This window comes from Bubalus kerabau, chromosome 21 (assembly GCF_029407905.1).
Source record: "Bubalus kerabau isolate K-KA32 ecotype Philippines breed swamp buffalo chromosome 21, PCC_UOA_SB_1v2, whole genome shotgun sequence".
Classification (NCBI taxonomy): domain Eukaryota; kingdom Metazoa; phylum Chordata; class Mammalia; order Artiodactyla; family Bovidae; genus Bubalus; species Bubalus kerabau.
The window spans coordinates 46,390,913-46,414,258 of NC_073644.1; the positions used below are offsets into that span (position 1 = coordinate 46,390,913).

General features: G+C 40.4%; 2 protein-coding genes across 5 annotated transcripts in view; one reads left to right on the plus strand and one right to left on the minus strand.

The window, feature by feature from the left end:
* PTPN2 (protein tyrosine phosphatase non-receptor type 2) overlaps window positions 1-10,255 on the minus strand; it is a 129,555-nt gene extending 119,300 nt beyond the window's left edge. The window contains exon 1 of the mRNA XM_055559092.1: window positions 10,246-10,255. The gene's annotated coding sequence lies outside the window, so the exon portion shown is untranslated. The remainder of the gene's footprint in view (window positions 1-10,245) is intronic.
* CEP192 (centrosomal protein 192) overlaps window positions 861-23,346 on the plus strand; it is a 74,217-nt gene continuing 51,731 nt past the window's right edge. For 2 of the 4 annotated variants that reach the window (XM_055559087.1, XM_055559089.1), the window contains exons 1-14: window positions 861-999; window positions 1,270-1,440; window positions 5,406-5,573; window positions 6,675-6,800; window positions 8,844-9,019; window positions 10,998-11,047; window positions 11,879-11,999; window positions 13,447-13,595; window positions 16,571-16,931; window positions 17,360-17,503; window positions 18,632-18,696; window positions 19,265-19,474; window positions 21,355-21,481; window positions 22,608-22,726. In XM_055559087.1, coding sequence (XP_055415062.1) covers window positions 1,331-1,440; window positions 5,406-5,573; window positions 6,675-6,800; window positions 8,844-9,019; window positions 10,998-11,047; window positions 11,879-11,999; window positions 13,447-13,595; window positions 16,571-16,931; window positions 17,360-17,503; window positions 18,632-18,696; window positions 19,265-19,474; window positions 21,355-21,481; window positions 22,608-22,726 — 1,926 coding nt within the window. In that variant the 5' untranslated portion in view covers window positions 861-999; window positions 1,270-1,330. The remainder of the gene's footprint in view (window positions 1,000-1,269; window positions 1,441-5,405; window positions 5,574-6,674; window positions 6,801-8,843; window positions 9,020-10,997; window positions 11,048-11,878; window positions 12,000-13,446; window positions 13,596-16,570; window positions 16,932-17,359; window positions 17,504-18,631; window positions 18,697-19,264; window positions 19,475-21,354; window positions 21,482-22,607; window positions 22,727-23,346) is intronic. The other 2 variants (XM_055559090.1, XM_055559088.1) reach the window with 2 other exon arrangements.

The following is a 23,346-nucleotide window of genomic DNA, read 5'->3' on the forward strand; positions in this document are numbered from 1 at the left end:
ATAGGAGAGAGTGGTCTTTGTGTGATCAACAGAAGGAAGGGTGGGTGTTTTATTCTCTGCACAGAGAGATACAGCGTTTCCAAAGGTAGAGACAAAAAAGTGAAAAGGGCATCCATGGAGGGTCACACTGAGCAGTACTTTAGAGGAGGTAGAAGGTCAAGTTGTAAGCGGATGTCTTTTTCCCACCAGGCTAAAATTAGGAGTAGAGCCTGTTAAAGTCCGAAGTGTGCTGTGCCTGTCAGCATTCAACAACCGTTGAATTGGATAAAGTTAAGGAGTTAAATTTGTTAGAGGAACTATATGCAATAAATCCTGGGATAAAGGAAAGTGAAAGGAGTGGTTTCTGTAAAATAGGGCCTTATGCTGAGCAGGCTTTGGTGATGGGATTCGTGACCTAAGGAGAACGGAGACGGAGGAAGGCAATTAGGGACAGACCGTCTCATCTTGTCCCTCTCCACCTGGGACCAACCTTACTGCCCCACACAGGCGACTCAGTGTAGCGCGCGCCCATAAGACTTCTAACGGGAGCGCTCTAGGTGTAAACGTGAGGCAGTTGGCCACACACGTCAGTGTCTGCTCCCGTAGGGACAATGCCAACACTTCCGACCCGAACTCGGGGTGTGTCAGTTGTCCTGTCCACCCGAAGTAGGTCTCTGCGCACAGTGCCGGTGCTCTGGCTACAGGTAAGGCAGGCGCCGCGCCCCTGCGCCGGGCGCGGCTTCCCGCTTCAAATCCGGACGCTCACCCTCACCGAATCAGCGGGCTCGCCCCTTCGCGCCACCCAATCCAAAGCCGGCTCGGAGTCCCCGCCCCTCGGCTCGTGCCGCGAACCGACGTAAATCGGAGGGGCGCGCGGTACGGCCGGCAACCGTGAGGGGACGCGCGTACGCGCGCTGTCGGGACCACCCCCCCATCCCCCCTACCCCACCACGGACGCCTGACCGGTTCCTCAGCGGACCTTCAGCCGGCTGGGCTGCAGCGGCTGGCGTTGTGCGCTCGGTGAGGGGTAGTTGGTCGGGGAGGGCGATTCGGGCTGCCGTAAGAGTGGGGCCTCCGGAACGAGGTTTTCTTGTTCGGGGCCTGGTCCCGCCCCCCTCTCCACACGACGGCCCCCGCTCACTGGCCGGGCCAGGCGCGGGTTACGCGCTGCGGTTCAGCGGATGAGGCCGTGTCCCAGTGGCTCCTGGCTTCGTGCGAGTCGTTTCACGGAAAAACGGGAAGGGAGACAGTGTTTGAGGTAGCTCTACTTTTGTTTTCTCCCGACGGCAGGCTTTGTTCCCCGAGGCATGAGGTCCCTTTCGAGGCAGTCGCCTGGAGGACAGCTGTTTTTATGACTGTGTTTTCACTCGCTGTTAGCATTTTGAGGTCACTCGACTGGAGCTTTTCCTGCTCTAAGATCAACTTTTTCTCCGGACTTCAGTTTTTAGGGCAAACTTTAAGGTAAGCTTTGAAAACTGCTATGCTAAAGTGCCTATCTAATGATAAAGAGTATCTTAGAAGTTTGGGGAAGTTTGGCTTTGCTTTTTCCCCACAGCTGATATTTTTTTGCTCGTAGATTTCTGGTCCACAGCTGCAGCCCATGATATTGTATGTATCTAGTCTTGAAAGCAATTAAGTATTAGTAAACTCGAGCAAAAAGTTTTGAAGTTATTGCTTTAGGGAAATATCCAGAAAAATCTCAAAGGTGGCTGGTTAGTACTGATTTGGTTTAAGGTGAGACGGGGGCTTGGTAATGCAGTACAGATGGAAATTAGGAGATTCTCTTCTAGGAAAGCTTTAGGATGGCTTAGAATAAGTGTAATCCTGTTCTGGAAAAGAGAGACTGGGCATTAGATTACATCTGGAGGAATCTTCCCTTGGATGGTATTACTCTTGCACCCGCAGCAAAGCTCTTCTACACTTAACACTGTATCGGAGTGGATTGTTAGCTTCCTGCGGGCAACCACCTTATTTACTGTTGCTTTGCTTCATGCAGCCAAACAAAGTTGTCTTTCACGGTTTCTGTTTGATAGTGATTGTTGTATGAATGACCTTTGCTTAATATCTCAATTTTCTTGGATTTGTTTCCTTCTAAGCTGAGATCACTCTTAAAGAGTTAATGTATATTTTGAAGTGTTAAATATGTTTGTAAATGCGTAACTTAGTAGCTACAAGACTAGATTTGAGGAGCCTACCTGGATGACTTGGTCAGGATTTTAAAGTGTGATGGATGGATAGGGAAGGCTTCTGCTCTTAGGAGAAATCTTTTTAGTGGAAGAAGACAGACAAATACAAAAAGGCAGTCATCAGTCTAGCAGAAAGTAAAATGACTGTGATGGACTATGGGGCTAGGTTTCACTTAATGATAAGGGATCGCCTCTTTTAGAAAGTGACATTTGAATTGAGGTGAATGTTGGGAAGGAGCTAGCTGTGCAGACATCTCAAGGAATATTCTAGGCTCCAGGGCAGGGATGTGCTTGGGTGTTACAGGAACAGGTGCAGGAGGCTGGGACATGTGGAAGATGAGGTGGCTCATCGAAGTTTTCAGGAAGGGTATGGTACCTGGCTTATGTTTGATGGTCCCTTTGATTGCCGTGCAGGAGATTAATTGTAGGGTGGTGAGAACTGAAGCGTTGAGGCTGGTCAGGAGGCCTTTCTGTTGGGTAGAGTGGTTATAGCAGAGTCAGAAAGATGGAGAGTGATTCTGGGTTTGTTTTAGACAAGCTCTGTGTTTTCCTCAAAAATAAGATTCACAAGTGTGTTTTGATTGCCTGTGGTGTTTTCACTGCATTTAAATTGGTTCAAGTGGAGTCTAGTTTCTAGTTGATCTCTGTTCTTAGAGGCCTGTTGTCTGACAGTGTGTGTTGTTGAAGGCATTTGAGTTTGAGATTCGTCTGTATAAGGTGTGCACTGCATTATGTAGCTGAGGTCAGGGTCCTGGGTGTCCCTAACATGGAAGTGGAGGCTGTCAGATGAGATGCTTGGCTGTGGGGGGGTGGGGGTGGGGATGGGTAAAGTGCAGAGGAAGGATGGGACAGGTTTTCCACTTCCTGCATCCTAATGTGGGAGAATTTGAACGTCTTTATAGGAATCAAGAAGAGGAATTAGACCTGTCAAAGAGAGGAAAACACTGGGGCGTGATCTGAGATGTGGTGGGTGCTTACGCGATAGGTGGTGATGAATTTGCTTGTATTAACTCAGTTTGAAAACCTTCCTTCAGCAGATTTATTGAGGGTCTGCTTTGTAGGGGACTGCTTTAGATAGGAATTCATTGTGACACAGGCCCAGTCTCTGCCCTCATGGTGCTCACATTCTGGTGTGGGAGAGGGTAGTTAAACGGATGAACTGTAAAGAGAAGAGTAAGCAGTGCCAGAAAACAGGCATGCCGTGCCTGACTGTACTGGCTGGTGGGGACATGGGCCCTGAAGGTTTGGTCTGAGCAGTGGGAGAACGGAGTTGTCATTTTCTCTGTGGGGAAGATTGAAGAGCGGTTTTTCTTGAGGGGGTTGCCATGAAGTGGAGTCAAGGTTGAAGTTTCAGGTGCGTGTTGGATATCCATGTGAAAATGTCAGGTAGATAGTTGAATATCTGAGGCTCAAGGGAGGGGCCCAGGCTGGTATATAAAACTTCCAAAGTGAGGGCAGTCATCTAGTGAGGCTGGATAGATAGGGGAACCTGGAGCCTTGCTGTGTGCAGGTCCAGGAGAGGAAGAGGGCCCCAGCAAGGAGGTGAAGCAGCCCCTGGTGAATGTGGGGGTCAGACAGAGGTGCTTTGGAAGCCAGGTGAAAAAAGTATTTTTGTGAGGAAGGAGCATGAATTTCATTCTGTCAGTTCCAAGACTAGGACTGAAACTTGACCATGGGATTATGGGGTAGGCAACAGAGAGGTTATTGGTGATGTTGACAAGTGTTTGGTGAGGCCCTGGGATGAAAGGCAACTGGGAGTGGGCTCCAGTGAGGACTGGAGCCAGGTGGATAATAGTGACTCCTGCTGGAGGTCTGAGAGGCAGAGGGAGCATGGACAGAGGTGGTGGTAGCTCCAGGGGATAGCTGGGCTGAGGTTGAGGAAGGCTTCTTTGTGTGGGGGCACTGCACCAAGAGATGGGACAGTGTTGAGGAGGAGGGACTGGTGTTGGAGTGGGAGGGGTGGGCTTCTGCCAGGAGTGTGGATAACTTCATCTATGCTCAGGTAAGTTTAGTAGGTTTCTACTGATCTTAAGACTTTTCCTACTTTGTTGAGTAATTGGATTAGTCTGTAATACCTAAACTCACAGATGAGTGATTTATCACTGAACCTAGCACAGTCCTGCATTGTTGTCCATCTTACCAGTAGTGGCAGTGCTTAGAATATCCTTCCAGGCTCTAAGCCCTCTTTCTTCCTCTCCTTTCAGCTGATGGGATTAGGCCAGACTTCCTATTACACCATTTAAGACTTATGGAACCTGCTCCATGGTTTTGCTTACCTGTTGCCTGAATACAGTGGAGCATCTCCTATGGTCACCATACACTTAGTGTTTAGAACAGTTTGGAATTAGTCCTGGGCATGAATCTTACTAATTGCACAACCTTGGATAAATTTAGCTAGTTTAGTCTCTGAGTTTGTTTTTTTTAGTAAATTGAGGATAAGTGAGTTAAGGTAGTGGGTATGCAATAAATCTTAAATCTCTCCCACCACTGCTTATGTTTGTCTTTTTTAAAAACTCCCTTATTTCATACTTTGCCTATGAAAGTCCTTCTCATTCCTCAAAGTATAAGGCCAGTATCCTCTCATTGTGTTTTTCCTGATTTAATTATTTTCTTCACAACCCTTACATGAGAAGCACTCTGAAATATCTTTGAAATGAAGTGACATCTGCTAAGTACTGTGGTCGAGATCCATGGAGCCCGTGGCCAGCGTGCGTGGAGGTTCTCCATCAGTACAGAGTGTGCCAGGGTTCCCCAGACCTAGCCTTTGTGTGCCACTTGTACCGTTTCTGTCTTGTCCACATGCCAGATATACTTTATAAACTTGAACATTTTTCTTTGAAGAGACTCACTTTTTAAACCGTTTACTCATCCTTAATCTCTGAATTCAGGGGCTAGATTTTGCTAGTTCTATTTTTTCTGTTCCGTGTTAGGATGTGTATTCAACTGGTATACTTTTAAGTAATGTCCTAAAATCATCTGTATGTGCCATTGATGTCATGTCTTCTTTGATTCTTTATTAGTAAATTCAAAATTCAAGAGTAATTAAGCTGTTGTATCTTATTGTTTTGTTAATTGTAAGAAGATAGTTTGAGGTTTATATTCTCAGCTATAGTATCCCCTTAGTGCTGTTCCAAAAAAAGAATTTTATCAGTTTTCTAAGATTTATGAGACTTCTATTCTTAATCATTTGAAAATTTTTACAGTAATATTTGATATATAAGAATACTTTTATTGTTGCAGTGAGATGGAAGATTTTCGAGGTATAGCCGAGGAGTCATTTCCAAGCTTTTTAACCAGTTCATTACTTGGTAATAGTGGGATTTTGGAAAATGTCACTCTTTCTTCAAATCTTGGCTTGCCTGTTGCTGTTTCCACACTTGCTAGAAATAGATCCAGCTCTGAAAACAGGTACGAATTGTTTTAACAGATGATTTTTTTTACAGGTCCTTAAAGCCTTTGATATATTGATAGTTCTGTGAAATTTCTCAGCCAAGCTTGAGCTTTTGCTTTATCTGAGGGAGATGACCATTTATGTAAAGTCAACATAGAAGATAAAACCCTCTTTCCTATTCCTTCACCTTATCAGTGGTGGATGGGTAGGTTTGGAATTGAGGACTGGTGACCGTTTGACCTACCAGTGGTTTTTCTGTTCATGGTGTTTTGGCTTTGTATTAGTTCAGCCCCCTGGTAGCTGGTGATTTGAGTTACATCCTCAAATGTGATGTGTATAGTTCACCCATTTTGTGTAATGTGTGACTTTGCCTGGGCTTAAAAATCTAACTTCTGGGTATTCCTGGTGGCTCAGTGATAAAGAATCTGCCTGCCAATGCAGGAGACACAGGTTCAATCCCTGATCTAGGAAGATCTGACATGCCATGGAATAGCTAAGCCTGTGTACCACAACTATTGAGCCTGTGCTCTAGAGCCTGAGAGCTGCAACTACTGAGTCCACACACTGCAGTTGTTGAAGCCTGCATGCCCTAGAGCCTGTGCTCCACAAGAGAAGCCACCTCAGTGAGAAGCTGGTGCACCACAACGAGAGAGTAGTTCCTGCTTGCTGCAACTAGAGCAAAGCCCCTGTAGCAGCAAAGACCCAGTACAACTAAAATAAATATTTTTGTGTTTTTTTTTTAAAAAAGGCTTTGCGTGCTACAGAGAAATCTTTAATTAAAAAAAAAAAAAAACAAAAACTCTAACCTCTTTCCCATCTTCTGCCCAACCTAAACATTCTGTATGGAGCATTATCTTTACCTTTGGAATGGAGGGGTTGGATTAACTCTCTAAAAACTTGTAGCTTTACGATTTCCACGAGTTTCTTGTTGAAAATATATGTTCTGCTGCTGCTACACAGGTTTTCAGTGCCTTTCAGGTATGGTGATGGTTTTCAACACTGTGGGACCTGTTTTTACCCCTGGCGATTGATTTTATAGTCACACAGTCCTATGTCGTGTGAATTTTAAATATGTGTAATTTAATTATTAACAATTGCAACAAAATTTTTGTGTGCAGGTATTCTGATGTCCAGACCTCTTACTTAGTGGAAGGGAAGTTTTCAGTTCCATCGGAGCCATCGCCCAGTAGCCAGAGTGAAAATGAGCCGAGAGAGAGGTTACGGCTTGTCTTCTCGGATGATGAGTGAGTTCTTACTTCATCTTGCTTTCACTGTGTTAAGAGCGAGTCTCACTCAGTTTGATGGAAGATGAACATTAATTGTGTCTCTAATCAATTCTAAGAATCTTTAGCCGTTTTCTTTATATGATATTAATAACATATTAAGTCTTTCAAAATTTTTTTCTAAGAGTAATACATGCTCATTGGGAAAAAAAATCATAAAATACAGGCAGTTGTAAGGAAGACAGCAAATACCTGTCAACCTACTAATTAGAAAATAGATGTTGATTATCTTTTTATTTAATCTGGACGATTTTCTATGCACATATACATGTACATGGAGCTTTCCCAGTGACTCAGCAGCAAAGAATCCACCTGCAGTGCAGGAGCCGCAGGAGACATGGGTTCGATACCTGGGTCGGGAAGATCTCTTGGAGGAGGGCGTGGCAACCCACTCCAGTATTCTTGCCTGGAGAATCCCCATGGACAGAGGAAGGAGCCTGGTGGGTTAAAGTCCATAGAGTCGCAGAGAGTTGGGCACGACTGAAATGACTTAGCACACATGCATAAATACTTTATAAAAATTGTTAACTCTGTATATTCATTCTAGATTTGCTTTGAATCAAAAGATTTCATTTTTATGGCCGAGTACTACACACAACTACATTTTCTTTGTCCATTTATCTGTCGATGGGCACTTAGGTTGCTTTCATATCTTGGCTATTGTAAATAGTGCTGTAGTGAACATAGGGGTACATGTATTTTTTCCAGTTAGTGTTTTTATTTTCTGTGCATAAATACCCAAGAGTGAAATTTCTGGATCATATAGTAATTTTTTAAAATCGATTAATTTTTAAAAATTGATTAATTTAAATTGAAGGATAATTACTTCACAATACCATGATGGTTTTTGCCATACATCAACATGAATCAGCCCCAGGTATACATGTGTTCCCCACCCATCCTAAACACCCTCCCACCTACCTCCCCTCCCTGGGTTGTCCAGGAGCACTGGCCTTGGGTTCCCGGCTTCATGCGTCGAACTTGGACTGGTCATCTCTTTGAGGAGCCTTCATGCTGTTCTCCACAGTGGCTGTACCAGTTTACAGTCCCACAGCAATGTAGGAGGGTTCTCTTTTCTCCACATTCTCTTCACTTGCTGTTTGTTGTCTTTTTTGAAGCTAGCTGTTCTGACAGGTGTAAGGGCCTTACCACTTTGTGGTTTTGAGTTGCATTTCCCTGGTGATGATCATCAGTGTTGAGCATCTTTCATGTACCTGTTGGCCATCTGTATGTCTTTGGGAAAATGTCTATTCAGTTCTTCTGCCCATTTTTTTATCAGGTGGTTTGTTTTTTTGATTCAGCAATCTACTGCAGCTGTAATAAAAAGGTGGAGAAACTAGGACAGAGGGTTAGAACTTGGAATTGATGAAAAAACTATTTTATTTTCATTCATCATGGCCTGGCCCTGGGTACCCATTTGTCACATGATGAATTTGTTACAGTAGCAACTTTTTCCTGAAGTTCCATTCCTCCCCTCCTTTTGCTGGTGAAATGGCCATGGGGAATGGTGAGAGAACCAGGAACTTTTGTAGTAGGTTGGGTGGAAAATTGCCTTTAAGGAAGAACCTTTTCATCCGTATAGGAAACAACAGAGGCAGAAGGAAGACAGGGATAAGAACAGTGGCAGGGACAGAAGTATGACTTAAAAGCATTTGTAATTCAGAGAAGTAGCTATTTGGCAAATACCCCAATATCCTTTAAGTCTGTCTTGTTTTTTAAAAAGCTGAGCTTTCCTCTAGATGTGATAGATTCACAGATCTGGGAAAGAAGAAAAAAAAAAAAACCCTCACTTTATCACTTGAGAGGCAGAGTAACAGTGTATTTGGTTTTGGTAGATGTACATTGTTGGACCAAAATGATGGTGTAGTCCCTCAGACATGGCTGGGTCCAGAAATGTTTTTTTTCCACTGTGTCTACTTTTTGTGAAATAACTGATTAATGGGTATTATAGATAAATGCAAGGTAACTAATATTTCATTATTATTCTGTTCCCTAATTTAAAAGTTCTGTCGCTAAGAAAAAGAACCAGACAGAAAGTCAGTGTTTGTCAGATGCTGTCCTCAGAGAGTCCGCTTTTCCCAGTGATGGAGCAAGAGCAGAAGAGGAGCAGGCCAGAGCTGCAGAGCCCTTCCTGAGTCAGGGTCCTTCCAACAGAGCCTCACCCCTGGGGCAAGAGCAAGGTATGCCACTGGGAGAAATTATTTCTTAATGTGTGTGTTTTAATTTCCTTTTTAAAAATATCTTTTTAAATTGAAATGTAGTTGATGTACAGTTACATAAGTTATAGGTGTATAATATAGTGATCCATGATTTTTAAAGCTTATACTTCATTTATAATTATTATAAAATGTTGGCTATATTCCCCTTGATGTACAGTATGTTTTTGTAGTTTATTTTATTTATTTTTTTTTTTTGTAGTTTATTTTAGACCTACTAATTTGTTCCTTTTAATCCCCTGCTCCTATAATTCCCCTCCCCCTTCTCTCTCCTACTGGTAACCACTAGTTTATTTTCTATTTCTGTGAATCTGCTTCTATTTTGTTATATTCATTGGTTTGTTGTATTTTTTTAGATTCCACATATAAGTGATATCACACAGTTTTAATTTCCTTTCTTGTTTTTCTGGCTTTGGACCAATATTTATCTTAAATTATAATACTATAAAAATGCTTTGATTTGGCATTTACTTATTAATGTAATACTTTTGTAAGAGAAGATCTCTTAATCAGTCTCTTCTTCATTGTCCTTTTTGATTAAGCTGAAGTCTCCTTTCTTGTGGAAACCACATTGCTCATTAGGAAGTAAAGTGGTGTGGCTGTGGAAGATAGTTTGACAGTTCCTCAAAACATGAAATGTAGCATCACCACACAACCCAGCAAGTCTAGTCCTAGACATACACCCAAAAGAAGTGACAGTGTGTATCTACAAAAATCTCATATACATGAATGTCCATAACTTGACTAGTCACTGTAGCTAAAAAGTGGAGACAATGCAGATAACCATCAGCTAATGTATGGGTAAATAAGATGTAGTGTGTCCGTTCAGTAAAGTATTATTCAGCTTTAAAACTGAGTGAAGTACTGGTATGTGCTATAATAGGAAGACCCTTGAAAGCATCTGAGTGAAAGAGAACCGACTCAGAAGGCCATATACTACAAGTCAATTTATCTGTTGGTACAGATAGGCAGATCCACTAGACAGAGAAATTAGTGGTTGCTAGAGTCTGGGGGACAGGGAGAAGGAGGAGTGACTGTTAGTGGGCACAGCATTTCTTTCTGATGTGATGAAAACATTGTGCAGTTAGTGATAACGGTTGTGCAACTTTGTAAATGTATTAAAAGTCATTGAATTGTATACTTTAAAAGGGTTAAAGTTTTATATCCGTTTAAAAAAACAAAAAAAACCTCCCCATGTACCTCTCTCACAGTTTGATAGTATAAAGTTTTGTCACACTTGCTTCATCTTTTCTGTTTTTTATTACCTTTTCCTCTGATACTTATGAAATCCAGACATCATTTTATTCCTATGTATACTGGTTTGCATCTCTAAAAATATGAACATTTTCCTGGATAACCACAGTGCTATTATTGATGCATATGGTACCCTGGTCCATATTTTACTGATTATCTCGGTTGACTTGCTTGAATTGGGGTCTGTGGAAGGGTCCATTGTGTTTTGCTTCATTTGCTGTGGTGTCTTTAGGCCTGTCCTCCTGGAGCTGTCCTACTGTTTGCTCACTCACAGTGTCATTCTCCTTGATTCTGTCTTTCCCACGTCCTCTGTAAAGCAGAAGTTAGCTTTAAAGACTTAATCAGATTCCTATTCAGGTGTTTTTGGTATGTGTATAATTTTTTAAGCTTTTCTACCTTTTTTTTAAATTTTATTTTATTTAACTTTGCAATATTGTATTGGTTTTGCCATATATCAAAATGAATCTGCCACAGGTGTACATGTGTTCCCCTTTTCTACCATTTTTAATTTAACTTTTTAAAATTTAACTGCCAGTAATGGGCTTCTATACTATCATTTAAAAGTGCTGTATTCTATTTAAAGGGAAAAATTGTTTAGTTTGTTAATTTGCTATTAATATTTTTGAGAGTTGTTAGGTATTGATAAAATACCTTGGTATGTCAGTTTTTGTTTTTATTTTCTTAACAGACTCACCTATTGATTTTTGTTCACAATCCTGGATGAATAAAGAGAATAAGGTAATCTTTTATATGTTACCAATTTCTATTGTTAGGAGAGTGAAAGTTCCTGTTTCACAAGTATGAATGCTGAGTACCATTAATATTAGGTAGAAGTCTTCTACTTGTGAACTGCTATGAATAACCAGGAAGTGGGGAATAGGGCTGGCCTGGGACTCCCTGAGTCTCCAGGGCTATCTGCACCGCTGCTCTGCCTGGCTCCATGCCGGATCCTCTGGAGTACTGGCTCTATGGGGTGAAGGTTCTGCTTTGTTTGGTTTATTGCATTCTGAGTCCCCAGCACAGAGCTGGCACTCTATCATCTGTTGAATGGTAGGGAGGATGAATTTGTTTGTAGGCAACCTGAGTGTACACTTTTAACATTCATGACCAAAAAGAAGAGCATCATCTTTCTTTCAGTGTAGAGTTAAAAAACTAATAAAAAATCTCAGTTTTAATGAGCTTACTTGGGTCCGTCCTCCCCTCTGTAAATCACTGTACCAGGTGGTGGGTTGGGGTAAAACTTCATTCTGTGAGCCTCTGGACCTTACATCTGCTTCTTTGTGTGCATGCCTCTGGGCATCAGTGTGTGTATGTATACAGATACAGAGATGTGACTGAACCATATCACATGCCCCCCTGAACTGAAAAGAGACCAACTCCTTGGAGGACAGATGCTGAGCAGATAAACAGTTTGTGTCCAGCAGTATCCTGTTTATAAATGTAAACAAAGTACTTTAAAATCTTACAAAAAGGAAATGCAATTTTTATTTTACTTTTGTAAGAATTTTTTTAACATTATTTTTGTAAAATAATTGAATTTTATTTCTCACTTTGTTTTTTTTCTTACAGATTGGTGTTCCTGACGTGGGAAAACATTTTGAAGAGAGGAATCCAAACAGTGACTTAAGCCTTACTAGTTTCCTAGAAAACGAGAAACTGATATCACTTGCCAGCTTGGAAGATTCTTCTGGTAGCGTCATGAAACTTGGCTCATCTTTTCCTCATCCTGAGCTTGTCGCTCCATTTGTTTCTGCTGCCTTGTTGCCGTAGTGATTTGTGCAGCTGTTTCTCTGCCTTCTTTACCGCTTATCCACCAGCACTCAAATGGCCACTTCCGTTAAGCGATGGGAGTTAACTTTTTTTTTCTTTATAGCACTCCTGATAGGCTTACTCTCATCTCTCTGTTGAGTATCATTACCGTATAAACAGATAAAGCACCATGCTAAGACATTGGGGTTCAATGAAATATTTTGCCCCTGCACTCTGAAAGTCCTGCCAAGTGGGCAAAGAGATGCATGGCTCCCCTCTGTGTGAAGTGTCTCAATGATACAAACTGTGTGGGGGGGTCATAGGAGGGTGACAAGTTAATTCTGACTGAGGAACATGTCTGTGAGGCTTCAGTGAGAGAAGAGGTCATTTTTCCTCTTTGAGAAAGGAGGCCTCTGATAGGCCTTAACATAGACACTGGAATAAATGTACATTTAATAAGAAGGAACGGCTTTAGCAGAGACCCTAAGGTGGGGGCATAGAGACAACATTTGGAGAGTAGCCAGTGCTTTTGTGTGGCAGGTTTATAGCACCTATGTGAAGATGAACTTGGGAATAAACCCAGAAAGTAGGCAGAGACCAAATTATCCATGGCTTTGGAGGCCACGCTGGTGGGCTAAGTGGGATAAATTGAAACTGTAAAATCAAAATGGGTTTTGCTGCTAAAATTTTAAAAATACTTTTAGATTATAAAATTGTGGATGAGGAATTGTTGACCTGAATTTATATAGGTTCTTATTTTAGTATGCTAGATTCTCAGAGGCAGTAGGAAAATTACCCTCTTGAAAAGGCTCACAATACTGTTGTTACAGGTGGTTGACAGTTCTAGTTTTATCCTGCCCTTGCCAGGCTGTGTGTAGGACATTGAGAAGCAGTGCCACTGTTGTTTTATTTGTCTGTTTGTAACTTTCTGGGTTTAATGGAAGTTAAATTTTTTTATCATATCAGTACTCAGCTTTGTTACATCTTTTTTTTGTTGTTGTTCATTTTTAAGATCAGATACTGTTTGAGGTTTCATATTAGCATGAACCATTAATTCACTGGGATTTAGTTTTATTTCTCCTGGGGCAGGCTCATCTGTCCTTGGTTGATAGTTGCTCATTTGCCACACTGCTTTCTGAATAAACGGCGCTATTCCCATGGCCACACTTGCCCTATCCTAACTTCCGGTGTTTGGTGGTGGCTGGTCTGTGTTGTCTTCTCAATGAAGGTTAAGTATTTAGTTTGGTTAAATATTAGAGTGCTTTTAGTGATTTATAGATGAAAACTATGGTTTTTTTCATGTCAGATGTTTAGACAGAATCACATGGACTGTTGATGCAAATGATTTATCAACCTTATTGATTACTTTTCCTCCATTTTACTGATAGATGATGATATTGATGATGAAGAGTTTTATGATGATCATTTGGAGGCTTATTTTGAGCAACTGGCAATTCCAGGAATGATGTATGAAGACCTAGAAGGACAGGAACCTCCAGAAAATGATTTTAAGTTACCTACAAGTGATCCTAGTCAGGTATTTTCCAATCTTTATGGTTTTTCAGAAATTTGACATTAGAAAATTATTACTGGACTCATTAGAAAATTAACATAAAACTTCTGTTGGTTTTCCTTGGGCTTTATTTTCCCAGATACAAACTGATGAGAAATACCCTTCCTGTTCTTTCCTGCTGCTTCTTACCTTTCCCTCACCTGCAGAAAAATTAAGAGTGATGCACTGAATGTCTGTATACTCCTGTCCAGGTCAACCAGTTGTGAACATTTTTTGCCATCTTTATGTTTTCTTTGTCCTTCCAAAAAGTAGTTTTTTTACTGAGTCATTTGAAAGAAAGTTGCAGATATTTTACCCTAACACTTCAGTGTTTACTTCCTGTGAATGAGGACATTTTCCTACATAATCCCAATTTTTATTTGCCTAATGTAACTTTGATGTTGTGATTTAAATGAATACACAGTCTATGTTCACATTTATCCACTGTCTACAGATGTCCTTTTATTTCTTTGGTTTTGGATCCAGGCTTTGATCGGAGGTCACACTTGTATTTGGTTGCCGTGACATGGATGTCTTTCATGTCATTAAACTTTTTGTAAAGTTTAGGCCTGTTGTTTTGTAAAATGATCCATATGCTAGATATATGTGACTGCTTTCCCCTCCTGATTAAACATACCCCCTGTGTGAACAATTGAAACATAGAGGGCAGTGCTGTGCACTTGGATTACATCCTCAGGAAAGGCCTGTCGTTCCATTTGTTTCCTGTTGGTGGTGCTCTTTGACCATCTTGATGAATGTGGTGTTCGATTCCTCCTCCTCCTCTGTTATCAGGAGGTGGTCTGTGGGATTTCATGTTCTTTCTTTGCATCCTCCTGAAACCCTGTCTCCTGAGAGACCTTTGGATTGCTTTTATTTTTTTCCCGTCTCACATTTCCTTACTCTCAAGTTTTGCTGGGTTACAGTGTCCAAGTACAGAGACCTCTGTTTTTGTGTTTAGGTGTACAAGCTGTCAGAGCAGCTGTAATGACCCCCTGCCTTTGTTTTTTTTTTTTAACTAGTGACTTTCAGTTGCAATGAGGGGCTGCTCTGCTCCGTTAGAAGCCCTGACCTGGAATGGGTTGCCAACCAGTGGCTTTGCTCCAGGTTTCCTCCCTGTGCCGTCCTGTCCTCCTCTGCATGCCACTGTCAGTCACAGTCCCATAGGTGGTAGCTTTGCCCTGTTAGCCTGAAGAGCATTCTTTCTTCAGCATTGTTTTCAGGTGCTTTGTGGAGGAGACAGCTGGTTTCCTGCGTTCTGGTTCTTTTTCATCTTTGCTAGTATTCTATATGAAAGATAGTTTTAAATGTCAGTTCTTTGTCTCCTTTGTCTCCCCGCTCCCCCCATTGGAATATTCATATTTTAACTTGTTTTTATAAACTTCCTATGTTGAGATACTTTGATCATTGTGCACTTTTTTTTTTTTTTTTTTGACTTGAACAACAGATGCATATCTCCTCACAGTTCTGGAGGTGGGGAGTCTGGATCCAGGTGTGAGCAGGGTGGGCTCCTGTGGCTTCTCTCCTTGGAGACGGCAGCTTCTCCTGTGACCTCACTGGGTCTCCCTTTTTTGGTCCTCTTGTATTTCAGGCTTTTGGTAGTTTTTCAGGTGTTTATGATAGTTTCCTAGGGCTGCCAGAACAGATTACCAAAGTTTTGTAACTTCAAACAACAGAAATTTACTTGCTCACAGTTCTAAAATGTTGACAGGGCCAAGTGCCCCCCAGTCTCCTTCCTGCCTCTTGCAGCCTCTGGGGGCCTGGTGTCCTTAGTTCATGGCCACATCACTCCACTGCCTGCTCCATCTTCACATGGCCTGTTCCTGTCTTTCTGTTCCCTCTGAGGTCTCCTCCTCCTTTCTCTTGTAAGGACACTGCTTGTGGGGTTTAAGGCCCACCCCAAATTCAGGATGTTCTCATCTCAAGATCTTCAGCTTAGTTGCATTTGCAAAGACCCTATTTCTGAATAAGGCCACAGTTTGCAGGTACCACCTGGGCATAAGACTTGGACACATCTTTTCAAAGAGACAAGAGTTTAACCCACAAAAGTGTTCCACTAAGAAGTTATTATTCACTGAAGAATATAAAACTGTCTATCTGTATTTTCTCCTATTGCTTTTACATCTAAATCTTTAAGTCATTTGGAGTTTATTTTGAGATAAAGTGGAGATTGTTTATTTTTTGTATAAAAAATTGTTGGAAAATCACCAAGTTAAGAAGTGATTTCACTAGAATTTAAATGTATGACCATATTTCAAAGTCAGTATCTTATCTTTTCTATAGAACTATCTCTGTGTAGTATTCTGACTTTGAAAAGCCTTATCTGTGAAGCTGTTTTTATTGTTAAACATCTCATAGCAGAGAAGCCTATTAAAGGCTTCGCTGGCACTTGATAGTTAGCAGTGGCTGAATATCTGAGAAGAGTGTTGTGGGCACACAATTCCCTTTCAGCAGCTATTATTCTAGGAAAGAGTGGAGTGCCATTTGGGAAGGACTGTTGGAGAGTGTGTTTTTGAGGCCATGGCTTAATCTGCCGTGTCTAATGCAATTGTTCTTGGACTCCTGATGGTCTTTTGTAGTATTTGCTGTTTTACTCCTATTAAATGTGATTCATTTATGTTTTCAAAGTCTGTTAATCATATTAATTCTTTGAGTCTAGCCACACTGATGGGCTTCCTATCCTTTTAGGTAGGGTAGGAAGGTAGTTACAAGAGTTACACTTCTAAAAATCCTGAACTATAGTGAGCACCTTGGCCGTACTTTTGGTATCCAAGTCTGTTGGTGTATATTTGCCATTGATTTTGGTAAATTCTTTACGATTGGTTCACATACAGTCTAGAAGAATACTGTGTAGTCCGTTCCTTTCTGAAATAAATATTTCATGTCATCTGCGTAACTTTTTTTTTTTGAAAGAAGTTATGAAAAACAAAACTTATTTCTGGTCTGTTATTTATTTTTTAAAGGAAAGTGGAAGAGCAGACGTTCTGGTGAAGTCTCTTAGGACTCCTAATGCAAAACTTAACCCCGTTGACTTTAATGACACAAATGCCAGTAAAGATGATTTTGATTTGATGGATTCTCTAAAGCTAGAGGAAGTGTCTCCTCATCAAAATAAGCATTTGACGTCAGACTCAAAAACTGTTTTGCCTGTGGATAGATTTTTAGACACTGAAACATCTCAAGTGTCCATTCAAACAAATGTGGATGTAGCATCTTTGAAGCCTGTTAGTGACAATGCATTTAATTCCACTGATGCTCCGTGGTCACCCACCAGTGAAGGGCAAACCTGTGAATGTTACGAGTTGGTTGGAAAGACCAAGGACCGTGAGTGGGCCTTTGTTTCTTTTTTCTTTTTAAATAAAAATAAGAAATATGTAAAATACTTATACACATTTTGAATATACTGTATTTCCAAGTGGAACTTGTGTAATCTTTCGTATTAAAGTATATACATGTTCTGTGGATTTAAAAATGGTGTACTTATTCACAGATCTGGTGGAACAGTGCCTTTGTCAGTGTTTGTCGTCTTCTCCTTCCTCCCTCATCCTCTGTGATGGAGTTTACTGGGACTAAGGCTGGCGATTTCACCATCAGAGAGAGGCTTTCCTTTTGGGGAAATGGGTTTCCTAATTTTGGGCAGATTTCAATACCATTGATAACTAAGATAAGTCAGCTAAATGAAATCATTTAAGAATATCATATCATTTTGTTTGTTGTGTATCATTGGATGTGTTTGGAATTCTCTTTTCTAGAAGCAGACCCACCACAGAGTGTGGTCTATCAGGATGAGGAGGGCAGATGGGTCACTGATCTCGCCTATTACACACCTTTTGATAAAGAACAAGATTTCAATGTGTCTCTCAGTAATGAACTGAGTGAAGACTTCCGATCTGGCTGTAAGTGTTCTGATAGCCTCTGCTTTTAACTGTTTTCATTGTTTCTAATGGTCTTATGAGGTTAGTCTGTCATCCTGGTGGGCCACATCAAATCCCTTTTGGAGGATGTGCTTAGCTCCTCGTTTGTTTCTTTAGGAACAGGGGCTCACGTCCATCATTGCTCATCACTGGGACTGAGCCGAGCCTTCCCTAATCTAGGACAGCAAGTCACTTTAGCACCTGTGCGTTGCAGTTAGTACACCTTAGGCTGTACTTTCTCACTTTATAAATTGTCTTGAACAAAAGAACTACTCTGATAAATGAGAAGTTACAAAAGCGAATCCATTTTAGAATAAAAGTTCATAATGTAGAAATGAGAGAAAAGTGACGAGAAAGATAAATGAGATCTCAGAGGATGAGAGCATTAGGAACCTCAGTCAGGTTTGTTAATTCTAATGCCTTAAGCAGGGTCATTTGCTGTCCAGTCTGTCTGTCCCCTTCCCCATCGTGTTACACCTGGCCCTCTGCTCACTCACCTGGCCTTGTGGCCTTGGCCTAGAGATGGAGGGCTGTGTGCCCATTGGTTTCCTAAGGTGAACTGAGTTGCTCAGTTGAAACGTTGAGGAACAGACACTGGGTGATCACTTGTCCCTGTTTGCCCAGGCTGTGGGGTTTACTGAGATGTGGGATTTTGCCTTTCAAAAACTGGGGCAGTCCTGGGTGTTGGGACGAATAGGTAGTTCACACTGTGATGAATTTATAGAGGGGCTTGTCAGTCTGATGGTTCCAGATGAAATTCCATGCATATCATGGGCAGCTGCTATAACTCTCGTGTGCCAGATCTGCAAGGCTGAAATTAATGTGAATCTTATAAAAAGCTTACATTGTAGAGCCCTGTTAGTAAGTTAGGGCAAGTTAGTACCTGATGAAATCAGTTGCAGTAGGGGGTTCATTACGAAAAGTTCCAGAACCATGTACTCTTAGGTGCTTAAGGCAGATGTGTCATCAGTTCATTGATGGAAGCTTTCACATATTTCTTTCAGTTTTATTTCTTTACTATTTCATTTTCCTAATTAGCTAAGTTTTATGTACATGCTAGTATTTAATTGGGCATTAGTACAATATAATTATGTAAACTTCTTTTTTAAGCTGATGCATTGGATTTGATTGCACAAGATGAAGAAGAATTTAATAAAGAGCATCAGTTTATGCAGGTTTGTATTTTAATGACATTAACAACAGTTCAGAATTTTTCTTGTATTTAAATGTTGGTAAAATGTTCATTTCTTTCTGAGAATACATAGTGAGAATACATAGATACATACTATAGAATTACATCTTGATAGTCCTTATATTTAGATAGTTTCTGCCTTTTCCTTCATATACTTAATTATTAATTGAAAAATAAATGACCTACTGAAATAATGGTTATTAATTCACTTAAAACTGCCTTAATAGGCTTCAAAGATATTTCCATAGTTTTTAATCATGTTTTAAAGTGAGGTAGTGCTATTTGTTTTTATTTGAAGATACATTCCTTTCTAAAGATTTGTATCAATGACAATCAGTATTTGATTAAGCAGTATATTAAAGCAATGTGTATTGTAACTCAAGTATTAAAAATTTCTTCTGGACTTCATTACATTTCTTAGCTGCTTAAGCTTGAATTTGTCCAAACTTTTTAAAAATCTAAGTACTTAAATTTCCTTAGTTAAATTAGTATTTTATGTGTTAGAAAAACAGAAGGCTTTCTGTAGAAAGGAAATGATAACTTCTTCCTAGGAAGAAAATATAGATGCCCAGAACATGTCTGTTGCCCTTGGAGATACATCATGGGGAACTTCGGTCAACTGTGGTCTACTGAGGAGATCACTGAGTGCGTCAGATGTGGACAGAGATGATGCCAGTTACTTACGTCTGTCTTTAGGGGAGTTCTTTGCTCAAAGGTCTGAAGCTCTCGGTTGCCTTGGTGGTGGTTACAATGTGAAAAGAGTAAGTACCATGTATATTGGGAGTGGTAAATGCACCAGCCCTTATGTACTGAATGCAGTGACAGTATAGCCAAATCATAGTGTCTTTAAAGCAGAGACAATAGGGGTGTGGTGGGATGGTGGGAAAAGGTTTCGATTTTTAGTGGTCGTACCCTTGCTCCAGTCCTAGCTCTGTCTTTTAACTAGTTCTGCATCATGGAACAATGTATGTAACTCCTCTGTGCCTTAATTTTCCGATTTCTGGGATGGAATACTGTCTTACAGGGTTTGTGGGTTACTGTGCTGGTGCACTGCGGTGTTTAGCACAGCTTCACATGTGTCAAGTACTTGATGTTTGTTGCTGTTATGTCTTTGGTTGTGGGAAGAATTCAGAGATTCATTAATTTTTAAACCTCTGCTCTAAAAACATGTTTTGAAATATAGTAGTGTTTTGGTTTAGTAAGATGTACGTGTAAAAAGTTTTAAATGCCAGTGGTAGTGGTAAGTTGTATGAGGCAGGAGGGGAAGCTGTGTCATCTCTAGGATCAGGGTGGTGTCTGAGGAGGGGCGCTGTGCTGGTGCCTGACAGGTGGGGAGTAGGCGGTGTGTTCTCAGTGAAGGTCTGGAGGTGCCAAGTGGAGCTTGAGCGGCACATTCGAGGAGCAGAGAGCAGGCAAACAGCTCCTGTGAGTGGGGCAGCAGGCGGATGGCTGGTGGAAGTAGACAAGGGCCAGGTCATGAGGGGCCCTCGCAGGGCTTGGGGGCCTCTCACGGGGACAGGGAGGCAGGGAGTAGTTTTCAGGCCCAGATGTGAGATGAGCTGGAGGCAGGAGTCTCCTAAGCCCCAGAGGAGGATCAGTGGGCAGAGACTGAGCCACATAGGAGGTGCCACGAAGGCCGGGGAATAGGATGGCAGTAGGAAACAGAAGAGTCTAGGGCGCGGGAGTGCCTCTGGAGAATTCCGTGTTGGGACTTGGTGCTGTCATAGTGAGTGTATGCTAAACCTGAGCTTCATTGAGAGTGTAACAGTGAGTTAGAACACTGCTGATTTACAGAAAAATTTGAACTGAGGGTCCTATCTGTGCAGTGAATTAAAAAATGAGAGTAAATACTTGGGCAGATATTTCTTCCTGGATCGATTGGTTTTGACATTATGAGAGAAATTGAAGAGTAACTCAGTTCCTCTCTGAACAGCTGGACAAAACACCAGGTACTAGAAAGATGTATCTATCACTTTGTGTTAGTTGTGAAATGTTGCTTGGTTCAAGTTGCTGAATCAAAGGAAGATATCCCCAAGTGAAGATCAGTTGAAAATTGAGTGCCTTTAGTGAATTTGCATTTCAGGTCTGTTCTGTGAGAGCTCTGGAAAGAAGCTGGATGGGGAATTCCCTGCCCCTGAGCAAGGTCCTTGAATGCAGACCTTCTGAATGCTCATCCAAGGCAGTAGGAACATGCCTAATCTTAATACAGGTTTTCAGGGACATATTTATTGCGTAAAATAAAATACCCTTCTAAGTACTATAAGTTCCAGGAAGGCAGAAAATTTTATCTTTTTTCTTACTGATATGTCACTGATGATTACTAACAGTGCCTAACAGATAGTAGGTGCTCAATAATAATTGCTGAGGGAAGAGTGTTGTTTCTGGGTTGTTTTCATTTGGATTTCTTAGTAAGGGCAAATTATTTGGCAGTATTCATTCTGATGATTTCAGATAGCTAGCAGTAAGGAAATGTCCTGTCTGGACTTGTAATGTTCATTTCTAGCAACTTACATTTAAATAGAAAATCAGAATTACTTTGTTGAAATCCATTTAACTAGGTTACAAGTATTAGGATAAAATAGTCTAGGATTTCTCAGAGGAGTTGAACATAAAGAAAATAATTCACATATTTATTTTGTAGCCATCGTTTGGTTATTTTATTAGATCACCAGAGAAAAGAGAACCTATTGCCCTAATAAGAAAATCAGACCTATCAAGAAGTAATTTGGGAAAAGAAGTGGCTGATCTTAACCATGGTCTTTTTTCAGGTAATGGATTAAATGAAATTTTTAGTAAACTTTTCATTTAACCTGTAAATTATTGGTTATGTGATCATGTTCTTATGAGGAAGAAAGTATTTGAATTTTTTGAGTATTAGTTACCGATTTGATTTTTATGCAACTTCACATTGCCTTTTCAGTTTAAAGCTGAAACAACTCAGCCAAAATTCACCTAAATCCTTCTGTTAAAAATGAAAGTGAATGGAATATAATTTGTTCAGGTGATCGATTGGCTTAATTTTGGCATGTTAAACTACTGAGTTAATGAATTATAACTTACTATATGTATTATTTAGGTAGACTTTAAGAGAAGAGTTTTCAGATTTGGGCCGTGGTAGTATAAATATGATAAATATCTCTGAGAATTAAAAGCCAGACTTCCATGATTAATATACAATTATCATACAGCTGCTTTTTGCTAATATAATGCCTAGTGTATTATATTATGAAATGGTATAAAATGTGCTTTAGTCCTTAAAGAGCTTATATTCCAGAGGCTGGGGAGTGGGGTGGGGTGGTGGGATAAAGAGGCTGTACATAGTATTGACTTTCTGTTATTATTATAAAGAGTTACTCATTTTTAAATTCAACTTGCATATTCATGAAATGTTTCAAAGTGGAAAGTATTAAATGAAGTTGTCAGTATTTTGCAAGGAAGAGATTAAAATCCAAAATCTTCTTCAAAATTTAGACTTTGAAGAATCCAGCTAAATGAACAATGATATGGTTCTTTGTCCTAGTGACTGTAGGACAAAGAAAATTTAAACAGTTTTTATGAGGCTGACTGATATTTGGTATATAAAGATTTCTTCCTTGTTAATTACATTTAGTGGTCATTACCCATGGATTGGGCTTACCTTGTGGCTCAGCTGGTAAAGAATCTGCTTGCAATGTGGGAGACCTGGGTTCCATCTATTGGTTGGGAGGATCCCCTGGAGAAAGGAAAGGCAACCCACTCCAGTATTCTGGTCTGGAGAATTCCATGGACTGTATAGTCCATGGGGTTGCAAAGAGTCGGACATGACTGGGTGACTTTCACCTCACACTTCATTGCATGGATTGTCTCTGTGACATAGTTTATGGATGTAAATTGAGTATTATATATTTTCTACAGGAGATTTAAAGGCACAGCTAAGTGAAGGATCAGTTACACTTCAGGCTGAAGAACTGGAGAGTATTTCACAAGTGGATGAAAATGATGTAACATTAACTGCCAATAAAGGAAAAGCAGAGGTATTTTAAGCCTTTCATGAGGGAGAGCTAAAACCCATGTTCTCATAATTCTTTACAAGATCAAGATAAGGTCACATGTAAAAATGCATAACTTTTTTTTATTTTACTCAATTTTATTACAAGTATCATTTAAAAATTATCAGTGTATAGTAAATGTACAAAAGAGTTTATAAAACATAAACTTAGTGAGTTATCAAAACTTATACACCCATGTACACCCAAGGTCAAGAAAGAGAACATTGTCAGCAGCCCAGGAGCCATGTTTTTGTCTCTTCTGAAGACTGCTTCCTCCTGTCTGACCTCTAACACTGTCACCTGTTCATCTCTTTTTGAACTTTATATGTAAGAAATCATGTATGTAGCATATATTTTTTCTTTTTTTTTTCACTTATGTTTGTAAGATTCAACTATGATAAGTATAGTAGATAATTTTCATTGCTCTATAGTATTCTACCATGAATATTCTGCCATCGATATATCTACTCTACTGTTGATGGATATTTGAAATCTTTCTTATATCAGTATGACACTGTTAAATAGTGTAGTTTTATAGTAAAAGTATGTTGGCTATTTTCCTGTTGTTTTGTTCAAGTCACTAAGTCATGTCCAACTCTTTGTGA